The 20,396-nt window shown below is 31.2% G+C and overlaps 1 protein-coding gene across 1 annotated transcript in view; it reads right to left on the bottom strand.

Moving 5' to 3' along the window:
* Positions 1-1,847: 1,847 nt before the first annotated feature.
* eIF4EHP (eukaryotic translation initiation factor 4E homologous protein) overlaps positions 1,848-20,396 on the bottom strand; it is a 31,061-nt gene continuing 12,512 nt past the window's right edge. Inside the window, exons 3-4 of the mRNA XM_017616705.1 lie at positions 6,861-7,009; positions 1,848-2,679 (exon numbers count right to left, since the gene is read on the bottom strand). Coding sequence (XP_017472194.1) covers positions 2,655-2,679; positions 6,861-7,009 — 174 coding nt within the window. The 3' untranslated portion in view covers positions 1,848-2,654. The remainder of the gene's footprint in view (positions 2,680-6,860; positions 7,010-20,396) is intronic.

Below are 20,396 nucleotides of genomic sequence, written 5' to 3'. Positions count from 1 at the left end.
TGAGCGTCGCTGAACCCAATGCTCTGCACTGTAGCGTCCTAGTTTACTACAGCAAGACAGATGTGGAAATGATGCGGCTAAAAGTACCGGCGAGTATTTAAGGAAGGGTTACACTCGAAATTTGGGTCCTGTCGACCTCTAGACCCAGTTTATGTCTCACCTCCTCTAAATGTTTCCATGGATTTCGCTGTGCATATCCACTGGATTAACAACAGCAATGGAGATCAAGCGGAACTTATTTTTTGGCGCTTGGCAAGTAATTGAAAAAGCAGAGCCTTCTCTCGACCAACAAAAATTACACTTTGATTATGCCTGTTCGACTTGGTGCCCATGGGAGGATAACTAAAGAATGTGAGAATACAATGGAAGGACCAAGTCTGGAAGCAGTGTGACCAGACTATCAGGGAAAATTAAATTGGGTTAAAAAATTTTAGAAAAAGTTAGAGCTAAAGCTGAAGTTAAAGCTTCCAAAGGCAAGGTCTGAAGTGAAGTGTTATTATATTATTAAAAGTGTTTCGATCCCGCATTTTTTCAGTCACCTAGGGACTTTAGTTTTACGTCTAAATCGGTTCGGTTCATTTAAAGAAGCTCTTTTGAACTGCATACCATTTACAATGCTGCCCTTGGTAATTGCTTGCCCTTTGGTATTTAACCGATTCTTTTAATTCCACAATACATGATTCTTCTAATCTTGTTACTTTCATTCCTGAAGTACCTGGGCAAAATTCTAAGCTCCACGCCCATTACTTTGGACGCTATGAAATCGGAAATTTTATGTGGAATTTGAGAAAAATTCAAAACAGTATTCCAGAAGATGAAGATAATGATTTCCCTAATGCTATTTCGTTCACAGTTTTATCATTTTTGGCATAATTACTAAGAATTTTTTTTTTTAAACATCTTCCAGAGCCAAAAACAGAATTTTTCGCCAATGTTGATAAAGTTTCTTGCAAATATCTCTGCTAAATGTTTTACAAATGAGTTACTTATTGAACCTTCTTCATGCAGACACATTTGATTCCAGCTATCATTACGTTTGATCAACTAAAAACAAATAAACACGGGTGGTAGGACCGTAAACATGAGGAGTAGCCCACAGGCAACATCGCGGTCGAAAGCCTTAAGAAGAGCTCCTCATTTAGTCGACTGGTTTTGTGATAGAAGTAACATAGTTGCACTGGTTTTGCTGTAAGAATTTACCATTGCAATTCAATTAATCTTTTAGCTTGGCTGTTCGAATTTCCAAAAATTAATAATTAACAGATGAAAATTACTTACTAGCATTAAAAAGACACGAAGCCAGGCCTAAAATTTCTAGGCTAGAACAAAAATGTAAGTGCTAAATTTAGCCTCAAAAAAACTAAGCTGGTCACACTGCGCAGAAGGCCTTAGCAGAACCCCAAAGAAAGAAAGACATAGCCGAGGTCTTCTGTTCTCGGTACAGGCCAACAAACGATAGTTGGCACTAATGCGAAAAAGTGATCAACCAAACGCACAAAAAAAACGGTTTATTAAAAAAAAAAATTAACAATGGCTTTTTGAATTCATAAAAAATACACAACTAATTTTTTTTTTTTTCATTTTTGCAACTTTAATAACTTTTTATTAAATTTTTTTTTGCAACTCTTCATCCTCCGTTCTTTAGATATTCTGTTTTGCGTGAGGAATATTCTCAATAAACACTCTACAATATTTAATTTTGCTGTACTCTTTTTGTGTTGATTGAGTATGTATTTATTTGTATTGTAGGTATGTATTTTTGTTTGTGGGTTTGCTTTTGATAGCAAATACTATGTAACTTCAATAAGTTGGTCGATATTTCTAGTAAAAATGTTTACTTTTCTTTACTAAGTATTTGTTTGGAGGTGGGCACCAACGTTTTTTTTTTTTTTATTAAAATTGTTATAAAAACAGAAATTCATTGAGAATATGAATGTAGTTTGCAAATCGGTATAAAACAAAAACAATTTAAACGATTTAGTGTATCGCACAGATGACTGTATATTTTTTACGTAATAATCATGTCGAAATAATGCAACATTATGAGGCAACAGCATTTTTAGATGATGTTTCGCGTATGCAAGCACTAATGGTATTATTTGAATAACGTTTTTTTCTTTTTAAATATATATTTTCTATTTGCTTGAGGTCGATGCTTAACTTGAGGTTGTCGCGTTTAAGAGAAGCTTTTAGTTCAAATGATGCCAAACATTATTTCCTCTTAGTGCATTGTATTAGCATTCAGCTTGAAAACAAAAATTTCAGCACTTTTAACAAACATAGTTGCACTATATTTATTGTTGCCGGCTTCCAGTATGTGCGTTTGTTTGCTTCTATTGTTTGATGAACAAATGGTCAGAGGATAGATTATGTAATAATTAAAGTTTTTTTTTGTTTTAGTTTAATCTGATGTTTTAAGTTTTTGCGATGTCGGTAGTAATGTTGTGGAAATAGTTTTTGCAGTTGTGGTTGTCTTTAGTGTTGTTGTATTTATTGCTGTTTGTATTGGTGTTATTGCTACTGCAGCTGCTGCTGCTGTTACCATTGATGTTGCCATTGTTGCTGCTGCTACTAATGTTGGTGTTCGCGTAGCGCATAGTGTCGTCGTTTTCGATTGTTTTTATTTTTGTTGAGTTGAATGTATTTACTGAATTTCAGCTTTTCAGAGTGCCTTTATTACTGTAAAGAAAAAATAATAAAAAAATGAAAATCATTAATTTACAATTTAATAAGAATTTTATGGGTAAAAATAAGAAAAAAATACCCATTCAGAAAAGCTTAACAACATTAACAAGCCATTCCGGCTAAGATAGTCCAAAATCTTTTGTAAGACATTTGAAATACCGTAGACAACATAATGGAACGATTCTCTTTGTTCTGGCACGAAAGTCTTACAAAACAAGCTCTCTTGCCAGCTTTTAGGGTGAAAAGCTCTTCTGACAAGCATGTTCCAAAATGGAGCCGTATATCACTTTATTCGCGCTGTGTCAATAGAAGATTCGAGATTCGAGTTCTCGGGCAGATGATTTTTTTTTAATTTATTATTTCCTTTTTCAATAAAGTTTTTTTTTATTATAAGATTGTAGTGTTACAAAAATATTTATGTATATACTTTTCATTTAAATTAATTTTTAGAAACTCATTTTGTTTTTTTAAGTAAGCTTTTAGATTTCATTGTTTTAAAAAGAAAACTTTTTTTTAAATTTAATTTACTTTTTGGAAGCATTTCTTTTTTCTTTTTACAATAATTTTTTTTTTATTTCTTTTAACATTTAAGAACTTTTTTAATTTAAAATTCACTTTTTCTATTTTCATTTTAGTTTTAGGAACTTTTTTTACTTTTTTCCGCTTTTAATTGAATATTTTTTCTTTTTCAATTTGATTTTCCTTAAATTTTAAGATTTTATTGTTTTAAAAAGATAAATATATTTTTTAATTTCATTTACTTTTAGAAGCTTAACATTTTTCTTTTAACTTAATTTTATCTTTTTAAATGAATTTTCTTTAAACTTTTAAGTTATACAGATATTCAAAAAAAAAAAATTTTTTTTTAGTTTCATCCTGTTTTTAGAAACTTTTTTAACTTCGATGACTCTTTTTTCATCGGAAAGGTGGTACCCCATACTAATTTTGTTTAGATCCGATAATTGGATCGTGAAAAAATTAACGATAATCTTAAATTTTTATATGAGAATTGAAGTCGGTTTAGTTTTTTTTTTTCTTAAAAACTTATTGCTTTTAATATTATTTAATTTTTAGAAACCTATTTCATTAATTTTTTCTTTTTGTTTTTTTTTTTAAATGTAATTTATCGTTAATTGTTAATTTTTATTATTTTAACGAGAAAAATATATATATTTTTAATTTCATAAAATTTTGTAGAAAAATTATTGCTAAAAAACAAAGAATAACACTAACATCTCCTTGTTAGCAGATCTTTTAATTAGTCTTTCGAAAGACGGAAAAGGGTTTTCAGGATAGTGGCCAGAAATGACAATTGTCTTACGAAAGGCTTTTGTCTTAAAAAGAAACAAAAAATTTGGGTCCAGTGGATCCAAACTTATATACCCAAGGTAGCTGCTACTGAACTATTTGCATTTCTGAAAATAACCGCGAAAAGAAAAGTGGGCGTGGTTGTGTTCTGATTTTATTCATTTCGTTCTGGTTTCAAATATTTCCAACATCCTGGTAAAATAAATGTGTGTAACGAGTTTAGATTTTAAGATTGATAAAACGGCTACTGATATAGCAGTCGCGTTTTTTTTACACGCATATTAAAACATATACGCTTAACGTGAAAAGAAACAACCATCGAAAATTAAATTTAAAAACAAGTAATTTTAATTTTATCGACAACTTTTCATAAGCGCCCATACAGTTTTTCGCTTACAGTTCCAAACAAATTTTTAGTGCAGATACGTATGCGTGCAAACAAAAAAACAAGCCTATTGTACATAAATATGTAGTTCTTGCGAAAATGGAGGAGTATGTTCTTTTTAGATTGTAAGAAAAAACTTTCGAGAGGACAAGGACGATAAGAGTAAGGAGCGATTCTATGAGCACCTAGGAGAAGCATATCAGCGTTGCCCTCGCCACGATGTTAAAATCGCACATGGCGACTGTAATGTCCTGCTGCACAGTGGGTCAGAAGACTGAAAAAGTGGCCAAAATTGTTGCTAAACTGTTTAAACGTAAAAAAATTAGAACAAAATATATTTATGGTATAGCGTATTATCCGAGGTATCGAAAAGTACCGGGTGTCCAAACATTATAAAACATCGGAGAAGACACGTATTTAGGATTTTTCGAAATTTTAACAGCTTTTATCAATTCTACGGATTTGTTCTATTTTCTCCCATTCTACTTGGTGTTTTCTGTAAAAAGTTCTGGGGAAAAATTATAAAAACAGGGTTGCCAGATATATAAAGATTTATAATTATTGAAGCATGCTGTGGAGCATGTATATAGTTTATTATTTAATTCATATTATTTAAAGAAACGAATATACCAATTTAATTGACAAATTTTCAGTGGTGGCTTTTATGCCAAAGTGGTCAAAACCCCACTTTTTCTTAATTTTTAAATTTTTTTCATTTTCAAATATTTAATTAACGGAAGAAAAAACTCAACAACTTCAAAACCACAAAAAAGTTTTCATTAGTTCCACGGTAATCTTAGTCTTCGGCAATTAGATTATTTTTATTTTTTAGTATTTTTTTAATTTTTATTATTTATCGTGTATCGTACATGTTCTTAGACATACACGCGTGATCTTGAAAATTTCACTATTAATTATAAAAAGCGCAAAATATCCGCCGATTTTTATTACGTTAGATATCTTTGGCTATAGACTAGTTCGTTATATCTTTTTTTTTTTATCAGCGATAAAAGGAAGGAATGGCGATAATTGGAATAGTGTACTTTGCTTAAATATGGAGTTTTTATTAATTCAAACGTGATTTAAAACAAAAAATAATTGTCAACATATTTTGTTGCAGTACTTTTTCTAAGACTTTTTGAAAATTTAAATAAATTCAAGAGCTAGATCTGTAGTTTTAGAATGTATTAATAAATTTATAAACATTTTTTCATAACTAAAGCTGATGCCAGATAAAACTTTGTAGCTTTGCGTGACATTTATAACTTTGCCAGCAAAGCGCCAGACGCAAAAGGTATGCCACAATGAACGCCAAAAAAACAATGTTGTACCGCTTGTTTACTCATCAAAGTTGCTGTGGATTTTAATTATTTTGATTTAAAATTATCAGCAATGTAATTAAGTTTTATGTTTCTGCATGAAAACCCGAATTTGGACGAAACAAAATAAATATTAAACCGGCTGATTGTCAAAGCGCGCAAAAAGATGGGCAACGATTTATGTGGCATGCTTTGTGCATTTTCATACAATTCATCTTATCTGTCAAAGCGAATCTGTCACGTAAAGCGAAGCAAAAGTTTTATGTGACATCAGCTTAAGGCTTACAAACGCTTTTTCAGATTTTAAGGATTCTGAATTTTTCAAATGTCATAATATTTTGTTGTGATAGACGGCAGATAAGTTCGAGCGTTCTTGAGCGTGGGAAGAAAAGAAGGGCCGAAAGGTGTGCGTCCAAAGAGCTTGAGATGCTGGCAGGCATGAATGTGGCTCGAAAATTCTATCAGAAAATAAGGCAGCAAGAAATATTGTTTAAAAGGTCCTGTCGACGATTATGTGTGGAAGACTGAAGCTTTACACGAACAAACTGATTGGACCTTATAAGTGTGGCTGTAACTATAGGTGGGTTCACTATTGACTAAATTTTCACAGCTCGTCAAATTCTGGAGAAGAAACAAAATATGCATATGTGTTCAAATTAAGTAGGACCTCTCCGCGCCGTTTCAGACTCAAAACGAGGATTTAGAAAAGGCAACTTATAAATAACTGTACTTTTCAGAAAAAAAAAAATATTTTTTCATTACAAAAAAGGCCACTTTATTGTGAAATAAAAAAAGCTTCAAATACCCCAACGATTGATAAAGAATTTCATCACCCTTTTTTAAAGGCAAGAAAATTAAAACACGGCAAAAATTGAGACCAGTGCGCAACGCCGAAACCTGTTCAGTTCCAACCAAATTTTAAAATGTAAATGCGTTCGGAGTCGGCGCAAACTATAGGTCCTCCGCTTTGTGTGCAAATAAAGGCGCACGCCACAAATCGGAAGAGAAGTTCGGCCAAACACTAACATATGTGTAAGCGCCAATCTATTATTATTAATTAATGCGATGGAAATTCATACCAAAAAAGTACATCACCTACTTACCCTGTCGCATAAATCAATCAACACCAATAAACTATGTCGTAGAAATCTTTAAATACTTACATTGCTACATATTTAAGGCTATCACAGTGTATCTTATACTCCATTGCCGTTGTTAGAGGTATATTTAATATCCTACGTAGCGTATCCCGGATACGTGTCGTGCTTGTGTGATCCGTGGCAGTGCGATTCCAAACTGATAAGCTATCCTCCTGCCGATAGGAAAGTGAAACATTTGGAAATTAGTAATAAAAATGCAAACAATCTGTATTGGAATATTTTTTTGAAGTTGGACCGATATGCAGAATTATGTATAGTATATTCGCCTGAATCAATACAATATGTAAAATAAATATTTTTCTTAATCACACAAAAAACACATTAGATATACATAGAAAAAATACAGAGAAAAATATTTTTTGTTATTGTTAAACTGAAAAACGCAAAAATATGAAGTACCAATTAAGGGTTGCTCTATCTTTGGTATTATTACCGACTGTCAGTTTCGACCGGAAGTGCGTTAAACTTACCGGAAGCCCATTTTTCTTTTTTTATTTAGACATACATATTTTTGCTACTAATTCAGATTTTGAGTATATAAATACCTAACTTTTCTTTGAAACTTTTTTCTTGGAAGTGCCTTTTTCAACCTCTAAATGACCTTCGAACTTAAAATCGTCCTGTATTTACTGTTTAAATGAGTGAAAATGATTTATTGGAAAACGAAAAAAATTTTAATTATTTACTAAGTCGGAGATGCTCGATATTTTGGGCGTATTCCCGACTTCCAGTCGGCATGTTTTGATTCGATAACCCAAAATATCTGCTATGGTTGAAAGTTCCAAGTGAAAATATAAGATCGATAAGATGGAGCAAACGGACTCCGCGCCTTTGATCCCAGATATGGAGATTGGTACACGGGCGGTTCGAGGATGGGTGACAGAGCAGCTGCAAGTGACTATGGACCCGGCACAAAACGAGCAGCAATTCCCGCGGTGATCCAAGCTGAAGTTTTAACACTTGGGAAAACGGTTTGAAGGGCGTTTTTTAGTTATCTTTTCAGATAGCCAAGCAGCCATCGGACCCTCTGAAACAAGATGATGGAATGCATAATTGTTAAATACTGCTATAACAGGCTAAAAATTTTGGCAGCAAAAAATAAGTTACCTCTGTGCTGGGTGCCGGGCCAGTACGAGATCGAAGGCAAACGAGGTCGCTGTCGAGTTGGCGCCTTGTGACCGGAACCATTCTGCGGTTGTAGTTGGTCCTCTTCGGGAGCCATAATTTTTGGAGTGGGAACGCTCTGAACGTAGTAAGTACTATGCGGCGGTGGGTGGCTATAGACAGGCCAAGCTCTTTGGCTACGCTTTCAATAGATTGGATATTTTTCAATTAAACAGAAATGACATCAGGCTACTATCCGGATAACTAACGCGCCACAACCAACTACGTTTCCGCACACAGCTCTGCCTTGAGAACGAGTAAAATTCCGAACACATTCTTTGTGACTGTTCAGCTCTGGCTAGACAGAGGCTAACTTGTTAAGTGGAAAGATTAGTGGTAAGAAATTCGACTACCAAAGCGCTTTAAGGATTCATTAGGGATATGTAAGTTGTACCTACTCGTTATGCCAAACGAAAAAAATACATGTTTTTTTGTTTTTTTTTGCATTTATTTATTAGTTTTTTTTTTATAGTTCCTCAATAAATATTTAAATCATTTATCCAATCAATTACTCAAAAAAAAAAATAATAATAATCACAACAAATAATGAAACTATGGTTTTTTATTAAATAATTATTTTTATACATATTTTACCTTAGTTAAACAACAGTGTTGTTTTGCCTTTTTCTGGATTTTAAGATTTATATATTTTTTTGTTTTTCAGTTTTGTCTCTAACAGTTAATTTTATTTTAATAATCAATTAACTAAACTTACTAAAGAGAGAAAAGTAATAATATTAAATTTTTTTTTTGAATTTGCTGACCCTTTTTTGCTTTTGAAATATATATGCATGTACATACCTTTTACTTTTTACTTTTTAATTTTATTTTTATTTACTTTTAATAATTATTATTGTATTTATTTTGCTATTCAATTTCTTTCCTTTTTTATGATTTTTTTTTAAATATTTTGTATTTAAACCGTTTAACAATAATGAGTATTTTTTCACCAAAAAATTTGTTATACTTTATTTAATTATTTAACACGTGTGCTCATTGCGCATGCGCGTCCTTCTTTTGCCGGCGGGTTGTTGCCAGCGCTAATACTTGCGCGCTATTTTTTAATTTTAAATTTCGTAGTTTTTTCTTGCTTTTACAACATTTTTTTTTTAACAATTCGCAAGGCGATTGTAAATTGTAATGCATTTTTTTTGGAGTTACACTTACAAGTTTTGATTTATAATTTAACTATAGGTTTTGTGTGGTTATGTGGGCGAGTATGTATGTGTGTGTGTGAGTGTTTGGAAAACTATGCTTTTCTTTCATACAATTTTAAAGTTTTATATTTTCGCTTAATTATTTCTAGTTTACGTATGTATATTTTACACATTTTGTAGCCTGTTCCTTCCGCATCCGCCAAAAAGTAAATTTCATTTTTAACGCATTGTTGTCGCAACGTAGAGATGCAATTGGCGAAGAATTTTGGTTTCGGAAGAAAAAGCCGACAAGCGGTTTTAGCGCGAAATTAGAAAGAAGTGTGAATTAAATTTGAATTTAAAAGCTCACTTCAATTGTTAGCGCATGAAAGTGTGCTTAACAAAAAATTATAACACAGATAGATTTGAGAAGGCAATTTCTTAAGTTGAGGAGCTGAATTTTAACCTGTTAGTTTAAGTTAGAAACTGTGTGTGTGAGTTTTTGAAAATCCATTGCTTTTTTGTGACTTGGCTGTTTAATGATTCCCATTCATTCTTTCTTTTGCTATAGTATTATACATTCAAAAATTTATTTGTTTAATATATATATATTTTTTTTGCTAATAATATGAAGTTTTTGGGCTTCATCGCCCAGTGTCGTGTGCGTGTGTGGGTTGGCTAACGGCTTATTTGCTGCAACTCCTACATATATATGTATATAATTGCTCATACTTATATATGTATGTATACATAGATGCTTTGCCTGTACGAATTTTGGCAAAAGTATAAGTTCTGCATTTGATGACGCTTTCTGACAGCAATTTGTTTTTCCAAAAAGTAAAATTACTAGCTTTACACTTTCGTAATGGTTGTGTCCAAAACCTACACTCCATTCGTAAATTTATTTTCTCTATATAGTTTTATGTGTGTTTGCAGTTTCTGTTGATCAATTGTAATTCACTTTGGTATATAATAAATACATAGTATATGCTAATTATATTTAAAATATTTAAGTATGTATATATTTTTGTTCTAATTTTAATTTTTCCATTATTTTATTTTTTCCATTATTATTATTATTTTTTTTTGTATTATTGCTTTTTTTAGATATTAACGTTTGCCATTACCCAAGAGCTTTACATTCAACATTTATTGCTGTCGCTGTCAATCATTAAGTAATTTGAAAATTTCCCTAACAGCTGTTGGTTTATAAGTAGGCAAGTGATGTGATGTAAGTGATTAGTAAGTGGTGAGTTTGTTGAAATTTTTTCAGTTATTTTCGATTGCAGCCGACTTTGTTAGTTTTATTAAAAACACTGAAGTTTTGTAAAACACAACAGATTACTGTGCTTTGGTTTTATATTTAATAATTTTTGCTCTGCATTAGTTGCCATCCACCTAAGTGTTTGATATGTAGTGGCCAGTTTACGATTACGTTTCGGTTCAGTAATATGTTTTATCTAACGGATTTTGCCAATAACCTGTTGCAGTTATTTGGTGAAGCGAATAAAGCTCGGAACACTTTGACGACTGCAACTTCACGACGTAACGACAGCGACATCATTTTGTCGACAAATGTCGCCTTGAAGCCAGCTTCTTAAACATTTTGAAGACCTCAGCGACATAGCAAACAGCCGATTTTAAAGTTTGACATTTTGGTATATTTATTTCACAAATTGTGTATTTTTATTTAAATAAATAAGAAAAACATGAACAATCAAGAATATGTGATTAATTTTGCGACAATTTAATTTTGCAGCACTACATCTACTCATTGTCGCCGGCAAAATTAGAAATAGATTTAATTTGGCGACGTCGACAATTGCAGTCCTGCAGCCAAGATGTCGTGCTGTCGTCAAAATAATTGTGTCCGTAAGAACGTGTGTATTTAAAATTTGACAGATGCTGCTTGTCGCTTGCTGTCGTCAAAGTGTTCCGAGCTTAAGTTCAAAGGACAGAAGATATTGCTCACGAGCGAAAAAATTGTGAAGCACACAAAAGTAAATAGCTCGTTTGCTGGCATAATGTCATAATGCAATTTTTTTTTTAGCTAAGTATGCGACTTTTTGCGTAAAACTTATTTCATTGCCCCTATTTGCAAAGTAAGAATTCAAAAAAGGTTCTTATAATAACTCGATCCTCTGGATAACATTTTCAAATTATACCTGCTATATTTTTTTATTATTATTTGGTCTTGTCCAATGCGAAGAACCTATACATAAACTCTAATGCCCCGTTTACATAGTGTCAGCACCCAGACAGTGCAGCTACTGGCATAATTTAAATAAGCACTAGCCTACTTTTCATACCTACAAAATTTTTTTTTTGATTTTTGATTTTTTTTTTTCGAGCTACGAAGTCATTTTGACATGCCAGTGACTTTTTGAATTCTCTGCAAGTAACTGTAAATGTAATATCGCATCTGTAAACTGCCACCTGTTAATAGATCACTGTCAAATTTTAAGCATGCTGCGTCATTTAGTTTGTGTTTTACAGTCGTACAGTCATGTCATGGGGATTCTGCACCATCAAGTTTCAATGGGTAAGTAGTGGCTAAATTAGTTCAGTTGTGATCGTGCCAGTACAAGTGACGGCGAACGTTTAGGTCGCCCAATAGAGGCCGTCAAGTCAGAAATCGTAGAAAAAATCCATGAAATGATACTGGACGATCAGATAATAAAAGTCCATGCGCTTGCTGAGATGGCAGGTATCTCAACTGCGCGGGAGCATCACCTTTTCCCTGAATATTTAGACATTAAAGGGCTTTCGGTACTATGGGTGCAATCTGAACAAATTTTTACGCCTTTTCGTAACCGTGGATGAACTATGGATACACCACAACATACTACAGAAAATGGAACAGTCAAGGCAGGTGATTTCTACGGGTGAACGTACTAAAAAAAACCCAAAGTGGGTCTTTCGGCCAATAAGATCATGACCACAATTGTTTGGATGTCAGCGGTGCCACTCATATCGATTACATTAAAAGGTGAAAAAACGATCGCATGCGAATAATTCAGAGCTTTTGGACAGATTCCATTATTGTTTTGAAGCAAAAACGACCACATTTGGCGAGGAATCCAGTGCTGTTCTTTCAAGACCATACACGGGTGCGCATGCGTGTAATCACCACATAAAAAATCCATCAGCTGACCTACGTACTCCTACGACAACCACCATATTCATCAAATTAAGCCACCTGCGACTATTTCCTTTTTCAAAACCTAAAGAAATGACTGGACAGTAAGAGCTTTGGGTCGAAGAGAAGGTTATCACTGAAGCAAACGCTTTTTTTGAGGAACTTAAAAAAACCTATAATTTGGAAGGAATAAAAAATTTGGAAAAACGCTGAACTAAATGTATCGAGCTAAAAAGAGACTATGTTGAGAAACAAAACGCTTTGTTGCCGCAAAATATTTTATTAAAAAAATCACTTATTTGTCAAACTGCAAGACATTCTTCTCCCAAACGAGCGACACTATGGGTGGAATTATCACTTGCGAATGATTTTGGCGGAACGAACGGTTTGGCGAAGCGAATTAAAGAGCAGAGAAGGTTTTAAAAGTGTTCGCGATGCAAAGAACTTGCACAAGCTGGTAAAAGCGAACACTCTTAGAGCCGGTTACTCAATGTCTGGTTAACACTAACTACAGGTTAAACATCGTTATCGAAGCTACCGACTCCCTGTTGTATGCATGGAGTCGAATACGATGATAACGATGATTAACCGCAGATTAGTGTTAACCAAAAATTGAGTAACCGGCCCTTAATATATACATATTTAAGTTGCGTCCGCCAATCCATTCGCTTCGCCAAATCGTTCGCTTCGCCAAATTCATTCGCTTTGCAAGTGACAATATCGCCCTCTGTTTGTATGTATTTCAAGTGGAAACTTTTGAGACTTTCAAAGGCAACGGAATACAAAATTTGGAGTCATGCTGGATTTCCACTAGGCATTAAATGACGAAAAATTGGGCATCAATAAATATTTGTGTCATTACGTTAAGAAAAAATGTCTTTACATTACATCTCTACATGGCATTTTTTAAATGGCACACATTTTTCGTCATTTCAATGTCTAGTGGAAACTCGGCGTTAGATTACACATAGATAGAGAACACAAATACTATCCGCGTTGAATTCGCAAAATCAAATCTGGTTTGCTATTCTTGCAACTACAAATGTATACATACTATGCATGTATGTATGTATACATGTGCAACAATACTTCAATTTCAGTTAATAGCTTCGTCTGTAAACTTTTCTTTTATTATTTTAATGAAAACTTCTCCACATATTTTCGCGTGCATTTTAAATCTTTTCATTGCAACTCTCATTGTCATATCAAATATTCGTATTTTTTATACTAATGCATTATGTTATATTGACTTATATTAACGTAATTATTACTTTTTAATTAAATGTTTATTAATTGAACTTGCGAGCTTCTTAAAGTATAATTTTTACAAATACGAACCACAAAAATCGCATTTTTAATTAATGTCCTACGATTTTTCATACATATTATACATATATATATTTTTTTAAGTTTAGTGCGCCTTTTTCGTTTTGAATTCAAATATATTGAATAGACAAAACGCTGATGTTTTCAAAAAACGAACCAAATGTTTTTATTTGTGGAATATATTTATAAATTGTCAGAATAAGTAAGGAAAATTAAAAAAAATGAATTTTTTGTAACCATACATAAAGCAACAATTACACTCGAAAAAAATTTCGATCACACTATAATATATACACAGTTATATGGGGATTTTTATATACTGTTGGGAATAGGAAAAATTGAATAAATAAAAACTATATTTTAATGAAGGTTGCCATCTGATAATTGAATTTGCTATGGGCTGTTTTCACTAGTGAGTTAATTCACATTCTGCACTTAACTGTCGTTTCTTCAGTGCAAAAATTAATTAATTAAAAAAAACATGAGTTAAGTGGCCACTGTGAAAACAGTCCCATATGCACTAAACAAAATGCATTGAAGAACATTTCAACATGGATATCTGTTCAGAGAGAGTCTCAAACTATCTACGCAATTACGCCTAAGGGCCGTTTAAAGCTCACTTTATATTTAAAGGTTGGATTAAAAGTAAAGCTATGTCTAAAGTTAAACATTTATATTAACGGTTTACGACGTATGTATGTATCTTGGTTGTAAACCAATTTAAAACGAATAATAAAATGCTTTACTTTAGGCACAATCTTAAATTTTAATGCAATCTTTGAATATAAAGTGAGCTTTAAAGTTACAGGTTACTTGAGAAAACGGCCCTATGTCAATTATAGTAAATAAGTTGAATAAATAATAAAGGTGCTGGAGATAAAATATTATAATATCAAACGAAAGTTGTTAGTATGAACTATTTTTAAATGAAGTTGCCATCTATCAAAACAATTAATTTTAATTATGTTTAATACATGCAATATGTACGTTTGGTATTTATAATTATTTCAATTTCATCTTCTTCAAAATCGTTTTATAACCAAAACAATTAACAAATGTTTTGTGGTTAACATGTTTAACGCGGATTGCTGTAATAATTGCGTTTGTTTGTTTTTTATTTAATTCGTTTTAGGCCGTCAGTGTTGCAATTACCAAAAAAAAAAAAACATTTTTTTTTTTGAAATTGGCAGTTCGCAGCGTTCAAAGTTGCGCACATTAAGATGTTGTTTGCTCAATATTAAAGATTTTTATGATTTTTTTTTATTTAAATACACATGTTTCACGGAGTGTACGTACGTACATTAGAGAGGATCATTCTTCATAAAACAAAAAATCGGCACTGTTTCTCCATTGGAATTATAAAATTTATTATATTCGAAACTTAAGCGCACGTAAATCATTTAGCAAGATCTTTATTGCGTGCCAAAAGGAGCTCAAGACGACGTAGAAATGACTTGCCAGCCCAGTCGTAATCTTTTTCTTAGAGCCAGTTAAGAAAATACTACGGCATGTAACTTGTAATAGTGAATAGATTAAGTTTCGCAAACTTATTGTTAGGCTCTTAAGCAGGGCAGATTCAATAAATAAAAATAAAAAAGTTAAAAAAATAATATTCTTGGACTTCAGCCAAAATATTTCGGAAATATATTCAGATTTACGTCTTAAAAGTTTTTTTCCAAAAAAGAAATTCAGATGATAGAAAAGTTTAAGCTTAAAACGTGTGCATAAAAATCTTTAAACATTTTTTCAATGGAATAAGAAAAATTAATTAAATCTCAACATTTTTGTGCAATATTTTGGCGGAAGTCCTAAAATAAAAGACATTTTATAATTCCGATAAAAACGTGCCACTTTATTTTGGTGACGCACCCTAGTTTACATGCTACATATGAATACAAGAAAATTGGTAGGTTTTTCGATTGTTCAAACATTTCCACGTACGAGTATGAGCAAGTAAAAACGAAGAAAGGGGTACGCGTAAATACATGGATAAGCAATAAATGGATATTATTTTATATAGTGGGTAAATGTATGTATTTACGTAAGTATATGTATGTATATTTTTTTTTCAGTTTTTATGTATAATAGTAATTGCATGTTATTTTATGTAAATAATTTATTGTATAATTTATGTATATGTATATATAATATATTAAATTTCAAAAATGTCTACTTATTCAAAGTTTTTTTTTTAATTTTTGCCCAATTTTTATGTATAAATTCAAATATGTAACAAGATTTTTCTACGGTTTATATAATTTTACTGCGTATCTTGGTTGTTTCTTTTTTTAAATTTTTTTGTTTTTAAAAATTTTTTTGTTTGGTTTAACATCACATTATATTATGTTTACTATAAGTAGGCTCTTAAATTTGCTTTACTTTTTAATTTAATTTGATTTAAATTTTTTTCTCGTTTTTTATATTAATTTTATTTATTTTTTTTTTAACAAATGTTGTTGGTTGGAATTTTTGCTTTTGTTTTTAAAATTTCCTTAATCGTGTGGCTATTTACTATTGTTTTTTTTTTTTATTATTTAAACATCACTTACGCTTCCGCTTCACTGTTGTTTAAGGTTTTTAATGTTAATTATTCAATATGTACGTAATTTATTGCATTCGTTTAAATAGGTTTTAATTGATAAATACATAATTTTTTACATTACATGCACACACAATTTAAATTGTTTTATTTTTAATGGAGAAAAAAATATGTGCGATTCAGAGAATGTACAAATGATAAATTTCATAGAAATATTTCCTTTCGGTAATTTAATGTTCCTCTGGCGAAAAATCCCATCTAAGTACATTAGTTACTTATTAAATACTGTACAACAATAATAATAACAATATATCAACAATTCAAATATTTATAGTAGTATATGAATGAGAAAAATAAAACACGCACAATACGTCACGCAATCGTTTGTGTTTGCGCAGGCTTTCAATCACGTAAGCTAGCATACAAATAATATTTGCACGGGACTATTAATTATATCTACATATCAGCATATTTTTTTTTTAATTATTTTTAAATGTACTTATCTACAAATAGCCATCACACTTGTGGCCCAATTAACGCCTCAAAAAGTTGCAACTGGTGAAATGCAATGAAAACTAGCGAAAACTAAATGGAAGGGTGAAAATGCATACAAACCGAAAATTAATCAATTTGCTTTTAATACAAACACAAGCACGTATGGTAGGTGCATAGCTCAATGTCAATTGGTTTAGTTGCACCAATTCCAATTTCGTGCTGCTTTTACGAGACACCGGCAAATTAACGACATCACTTGAACAGGTGGGCTTTTACTACCGCACATTCATGAGTATTTGTGTGCCGTAAAATAATTTTTTTTTTCAACAAAAGAATTTCATGGTGCTTTAATCCTGTTGCACTGTCATCGCTGTACTGTAGTTACTTATGTATGTACACATGTATGTACACATGTACACTGCCGCTCTGCTCTGTTGCGTTGCTTATGTCTCAACTGTGTCTTCTATGTTTTGCTTCTGCTTCCTGTAATAAATTTATAAGAGAAAGTAGGTGTTGCTGTAGCACTTTACTGACACCGTGGGAATAGAGCTGGTTTTACCCATTATGGCCTTGTGAACAAACGTTTTTCAACTAGATATAAGTTTTTGCAGCTGCACAATTAGATAGGAATATGAAACTTATACAAAATATATCTGAAGGACGAAAAAAAAAGTTGGACTTGCTATTTTGTAAATACACTTATGTAAGAGAAAAAAATATCCAAACAAAGTAAACACATAAAAATAATAAGTGACGATAAAAAGGCAATCTAACTTATCCTAAATAATTTCGTAAGATAAAGCATTAAATTAAATTGTGTAGTTTTAACTTTTGTATGACGTATATCCTAAATGTACTTATGTACATACCGTCGTTTAAAATACAAAACCGCATATCAAGATAATGTAAAACCTCGTTTGTGTAAAACATGTCTTATTTCAAAACGGTTCTCTGTCAGTTATTCCTCATTACCTCTAACTTTTATATCTATGTGAATATCGGCATTTTGCTATGAATGTATAAGGTTTGATGCAAGGAGCTTCCGGTGAGCAAATCACATTTTTGGCAAAAAAGTCAGTTACGAGGTTTTGTACTTTAAACGACGATATAACTGCATACATACGTACATTAATTTGACAGCATACTATGAGAGTAGTTTAGGGTCATAAAAATGTTCGCCCTTGGTGAGTTCTAAACACAGCCAAAATAGAAATTTCTTACTAACTCTACTCGATTTCAAAGTGCGGAGCAAAAATTAGTACATGATGATTTTTGTTAAATATTTGCAGGGTTTTTAAAGTTAAAACTTTTTTGTTAATATGGTTCATGCCTTAACCAAAACCATATAAAACAAACTTTCAAACTTCATACAGTGGTTAGAAAACATCAACAAATTTTCATTAAAATTGTGAACTTTTTAATCTGAATTTTTAGAAAATTTTTGAAAGAAAATTACAGAAAAAAATAAACGTTAGTTTTTATAAATTGCACCTATTTATCTATATGAAAAAAAAACCGCAAAACCCGCCAGCGAAAGAAAAATACTAAAAATCAACGCAATTTTCTAGCCGCTCAAAACCTGTATCATACTAAAATTTAATAGGCTATAAAACAGCCAACTCAAAACAGGCATACCCAAAAATTTTCAAAATTTCAATGACAATTTGTTGAATTTTTCTAAGATCTGTATAAAAGTTTGATTTATATGAATTTGGAAAAAGCATGAACAATATTAAATACGAAAATGTTAACTTTAAAAACCTTGCAAATATTTAACAATAATATCGTTGAAAATATGTTTTTGAGTACTATACATTCTTCTAAGTTCCTGTCGACATGGAGTACCTCCTCCTAAACTCTAATAACTCTACTAAATAGATTTGCACTCCTCATAAAATTAAACATTTTAGTAAATTACGAAATTTTTTCTTTGGGCAAAGTTGCTAGAAATAAATATCCATTTAGGGCTAGAACCTCTAGAAAAAAGGGCTAGAAAGGGCTAAATAAAAAATTGTGGAGCAAAGAAAAGGGAAAGTTTCATTATTCATCGACTTAACATTTTATTTATTTATTCTAGAACGAATTTAATTCTAAACAAACATTCTGAGCTTAAAACTCGTAAAAAGAAAACATAGAAAATAGATACATTACGAATAAATTAAAGGACTTCGAAAAAAGGACTCTTTAAGGGCGCTTAACATGAAAATAAGTCCCATTTACTTTGCCAAAATGGCAATACTGCCTTTGAGGCGTAAAAAATATAGCGACTTAAGGCAGGGGTGTTCAGCAAATTTAACTTAATGAGCCATACGGCAACAACGCCAATTAAAATCACAAAAGTGTTCTCGGAATACCAAAAAAAAATACGTCGACACAAAACTATTTTAGTAGATACTAAACCAACAACGAAGCACTGATACAAAACAGCTGAGCAAATGCGTTCCAACGCGAGGCAGCACTAAATCGATTTTTGTCTATTTTATTTTCACTGAGTCAACGTTTGCTTTGATCAATTTGCGTGTTGTGCTTCCAAGAATGTTTGTTGAAGGCGAGCTAAGGCGAGTCGCAGTGAAGTTGTAGTGAGCTAAAGGTAATGAACTGAGATACTGATTTAATTTCTATTTCGACCGGACTTAATTTTGATGTTAATAGATAACTCATACGCCATGGCATACGAGTATCTTAGGCAGACAGGCAAGTAATAGATAATACTCAAAGAAAAGTCAAATAACGTGGCAAAGTTACGGATTTTGAGAAGAAGATACATAATCAAATATTTCGAGCACGAAATAAATGTAACGGCATTTTAAAGATGCAGAATTCAGGACAAAATATTTTGCTTTACTTTTTTTTAAGGAATTCATCTTTATGGTTACCAGAACAGAAAAATAAATTTAATTTTTTTGTAAATTTATTTTAGCTCTTTTAGGCCAAAAAGACAAACAATTAAAAATTTTACTTTTGGAAGTCCTCTCTAGGTCTGATTGAATGACAAATTACCTTGATCTCAAAATCGACCTTTAAAAGTAAAATTTTGGATTTTTACTTTTCTTGACCTAAAAACAGCACGCAATGAACTTAAATAAAATGTGAATAAGTTTTTAGGCTCTGCTTTCCATGGAAATGGATGAAGTCGATAGCATACGGGTTTCTGGTTGAAAAAATGACTACATATACATGTTTGAAAGTAAATTAAAAGGTCAAAGCAGTTTTTTTTTTATCAAACGAGACTATTACTCCTGAATCCCGAAAGCTTTAAAACCCGTTTGTTTAATTACAATAAGTTTAATTTTTTAAGTTTATTTTATTTTATTTTTACTTTATTTAAACTTTAGTTTATTTATATTTATATCTTATTTTATTTTGTGTCATTTCATTTTATTTTGTTTTATTTAATTTTAATTTGTTTAATTAATTTAAATTTAATTTAATTATCACTAGTTTAATTTTATTTCGTTTCATTTAATCTTTTATTTATTTTATTTTATTTTATTTTATTTTATGTTATTTTATTTTATTTCATTGCATTTCATTTCATTTCATTTCACTTTATTTTATTTTATTTATTTTATTTTATTTTATTTTATTTTATTTTATGTTATTTTATTTCATTTCATTGCATTTCATTTCATTTCATTTCACTTTATTTTATTTTATTTCATTTTATTTTATTTTACTTTACATTATTTTATTTTAATTTAATTTAATTTAATTTAATTTAATTTTGTTTTATTTTATTT

Source organism: Rhagoletis zephyria, unplaced genomic scaffold (genome assembly GCF_001687245.7).
Source record: "Rhagoletis zephyria isolate East Lansing unplaced genomic scaffold, Rhagoletis_zephyria_1.1 Rzeph_scaffold_01257, whole genome shotgun sequence".
NCBI classification, from domain to species: Eukaryota; Metazoa; Arthropoda; class Insecta; order Diptera; family Tephritidae; genus Rhagoletis; species Rhagoletis zephyria.
The sequence above is the reverse complement of the archived record's forward strand: the minus strand, read 5'-3'. Positions and strand labels throughout refer to the sequence as shown.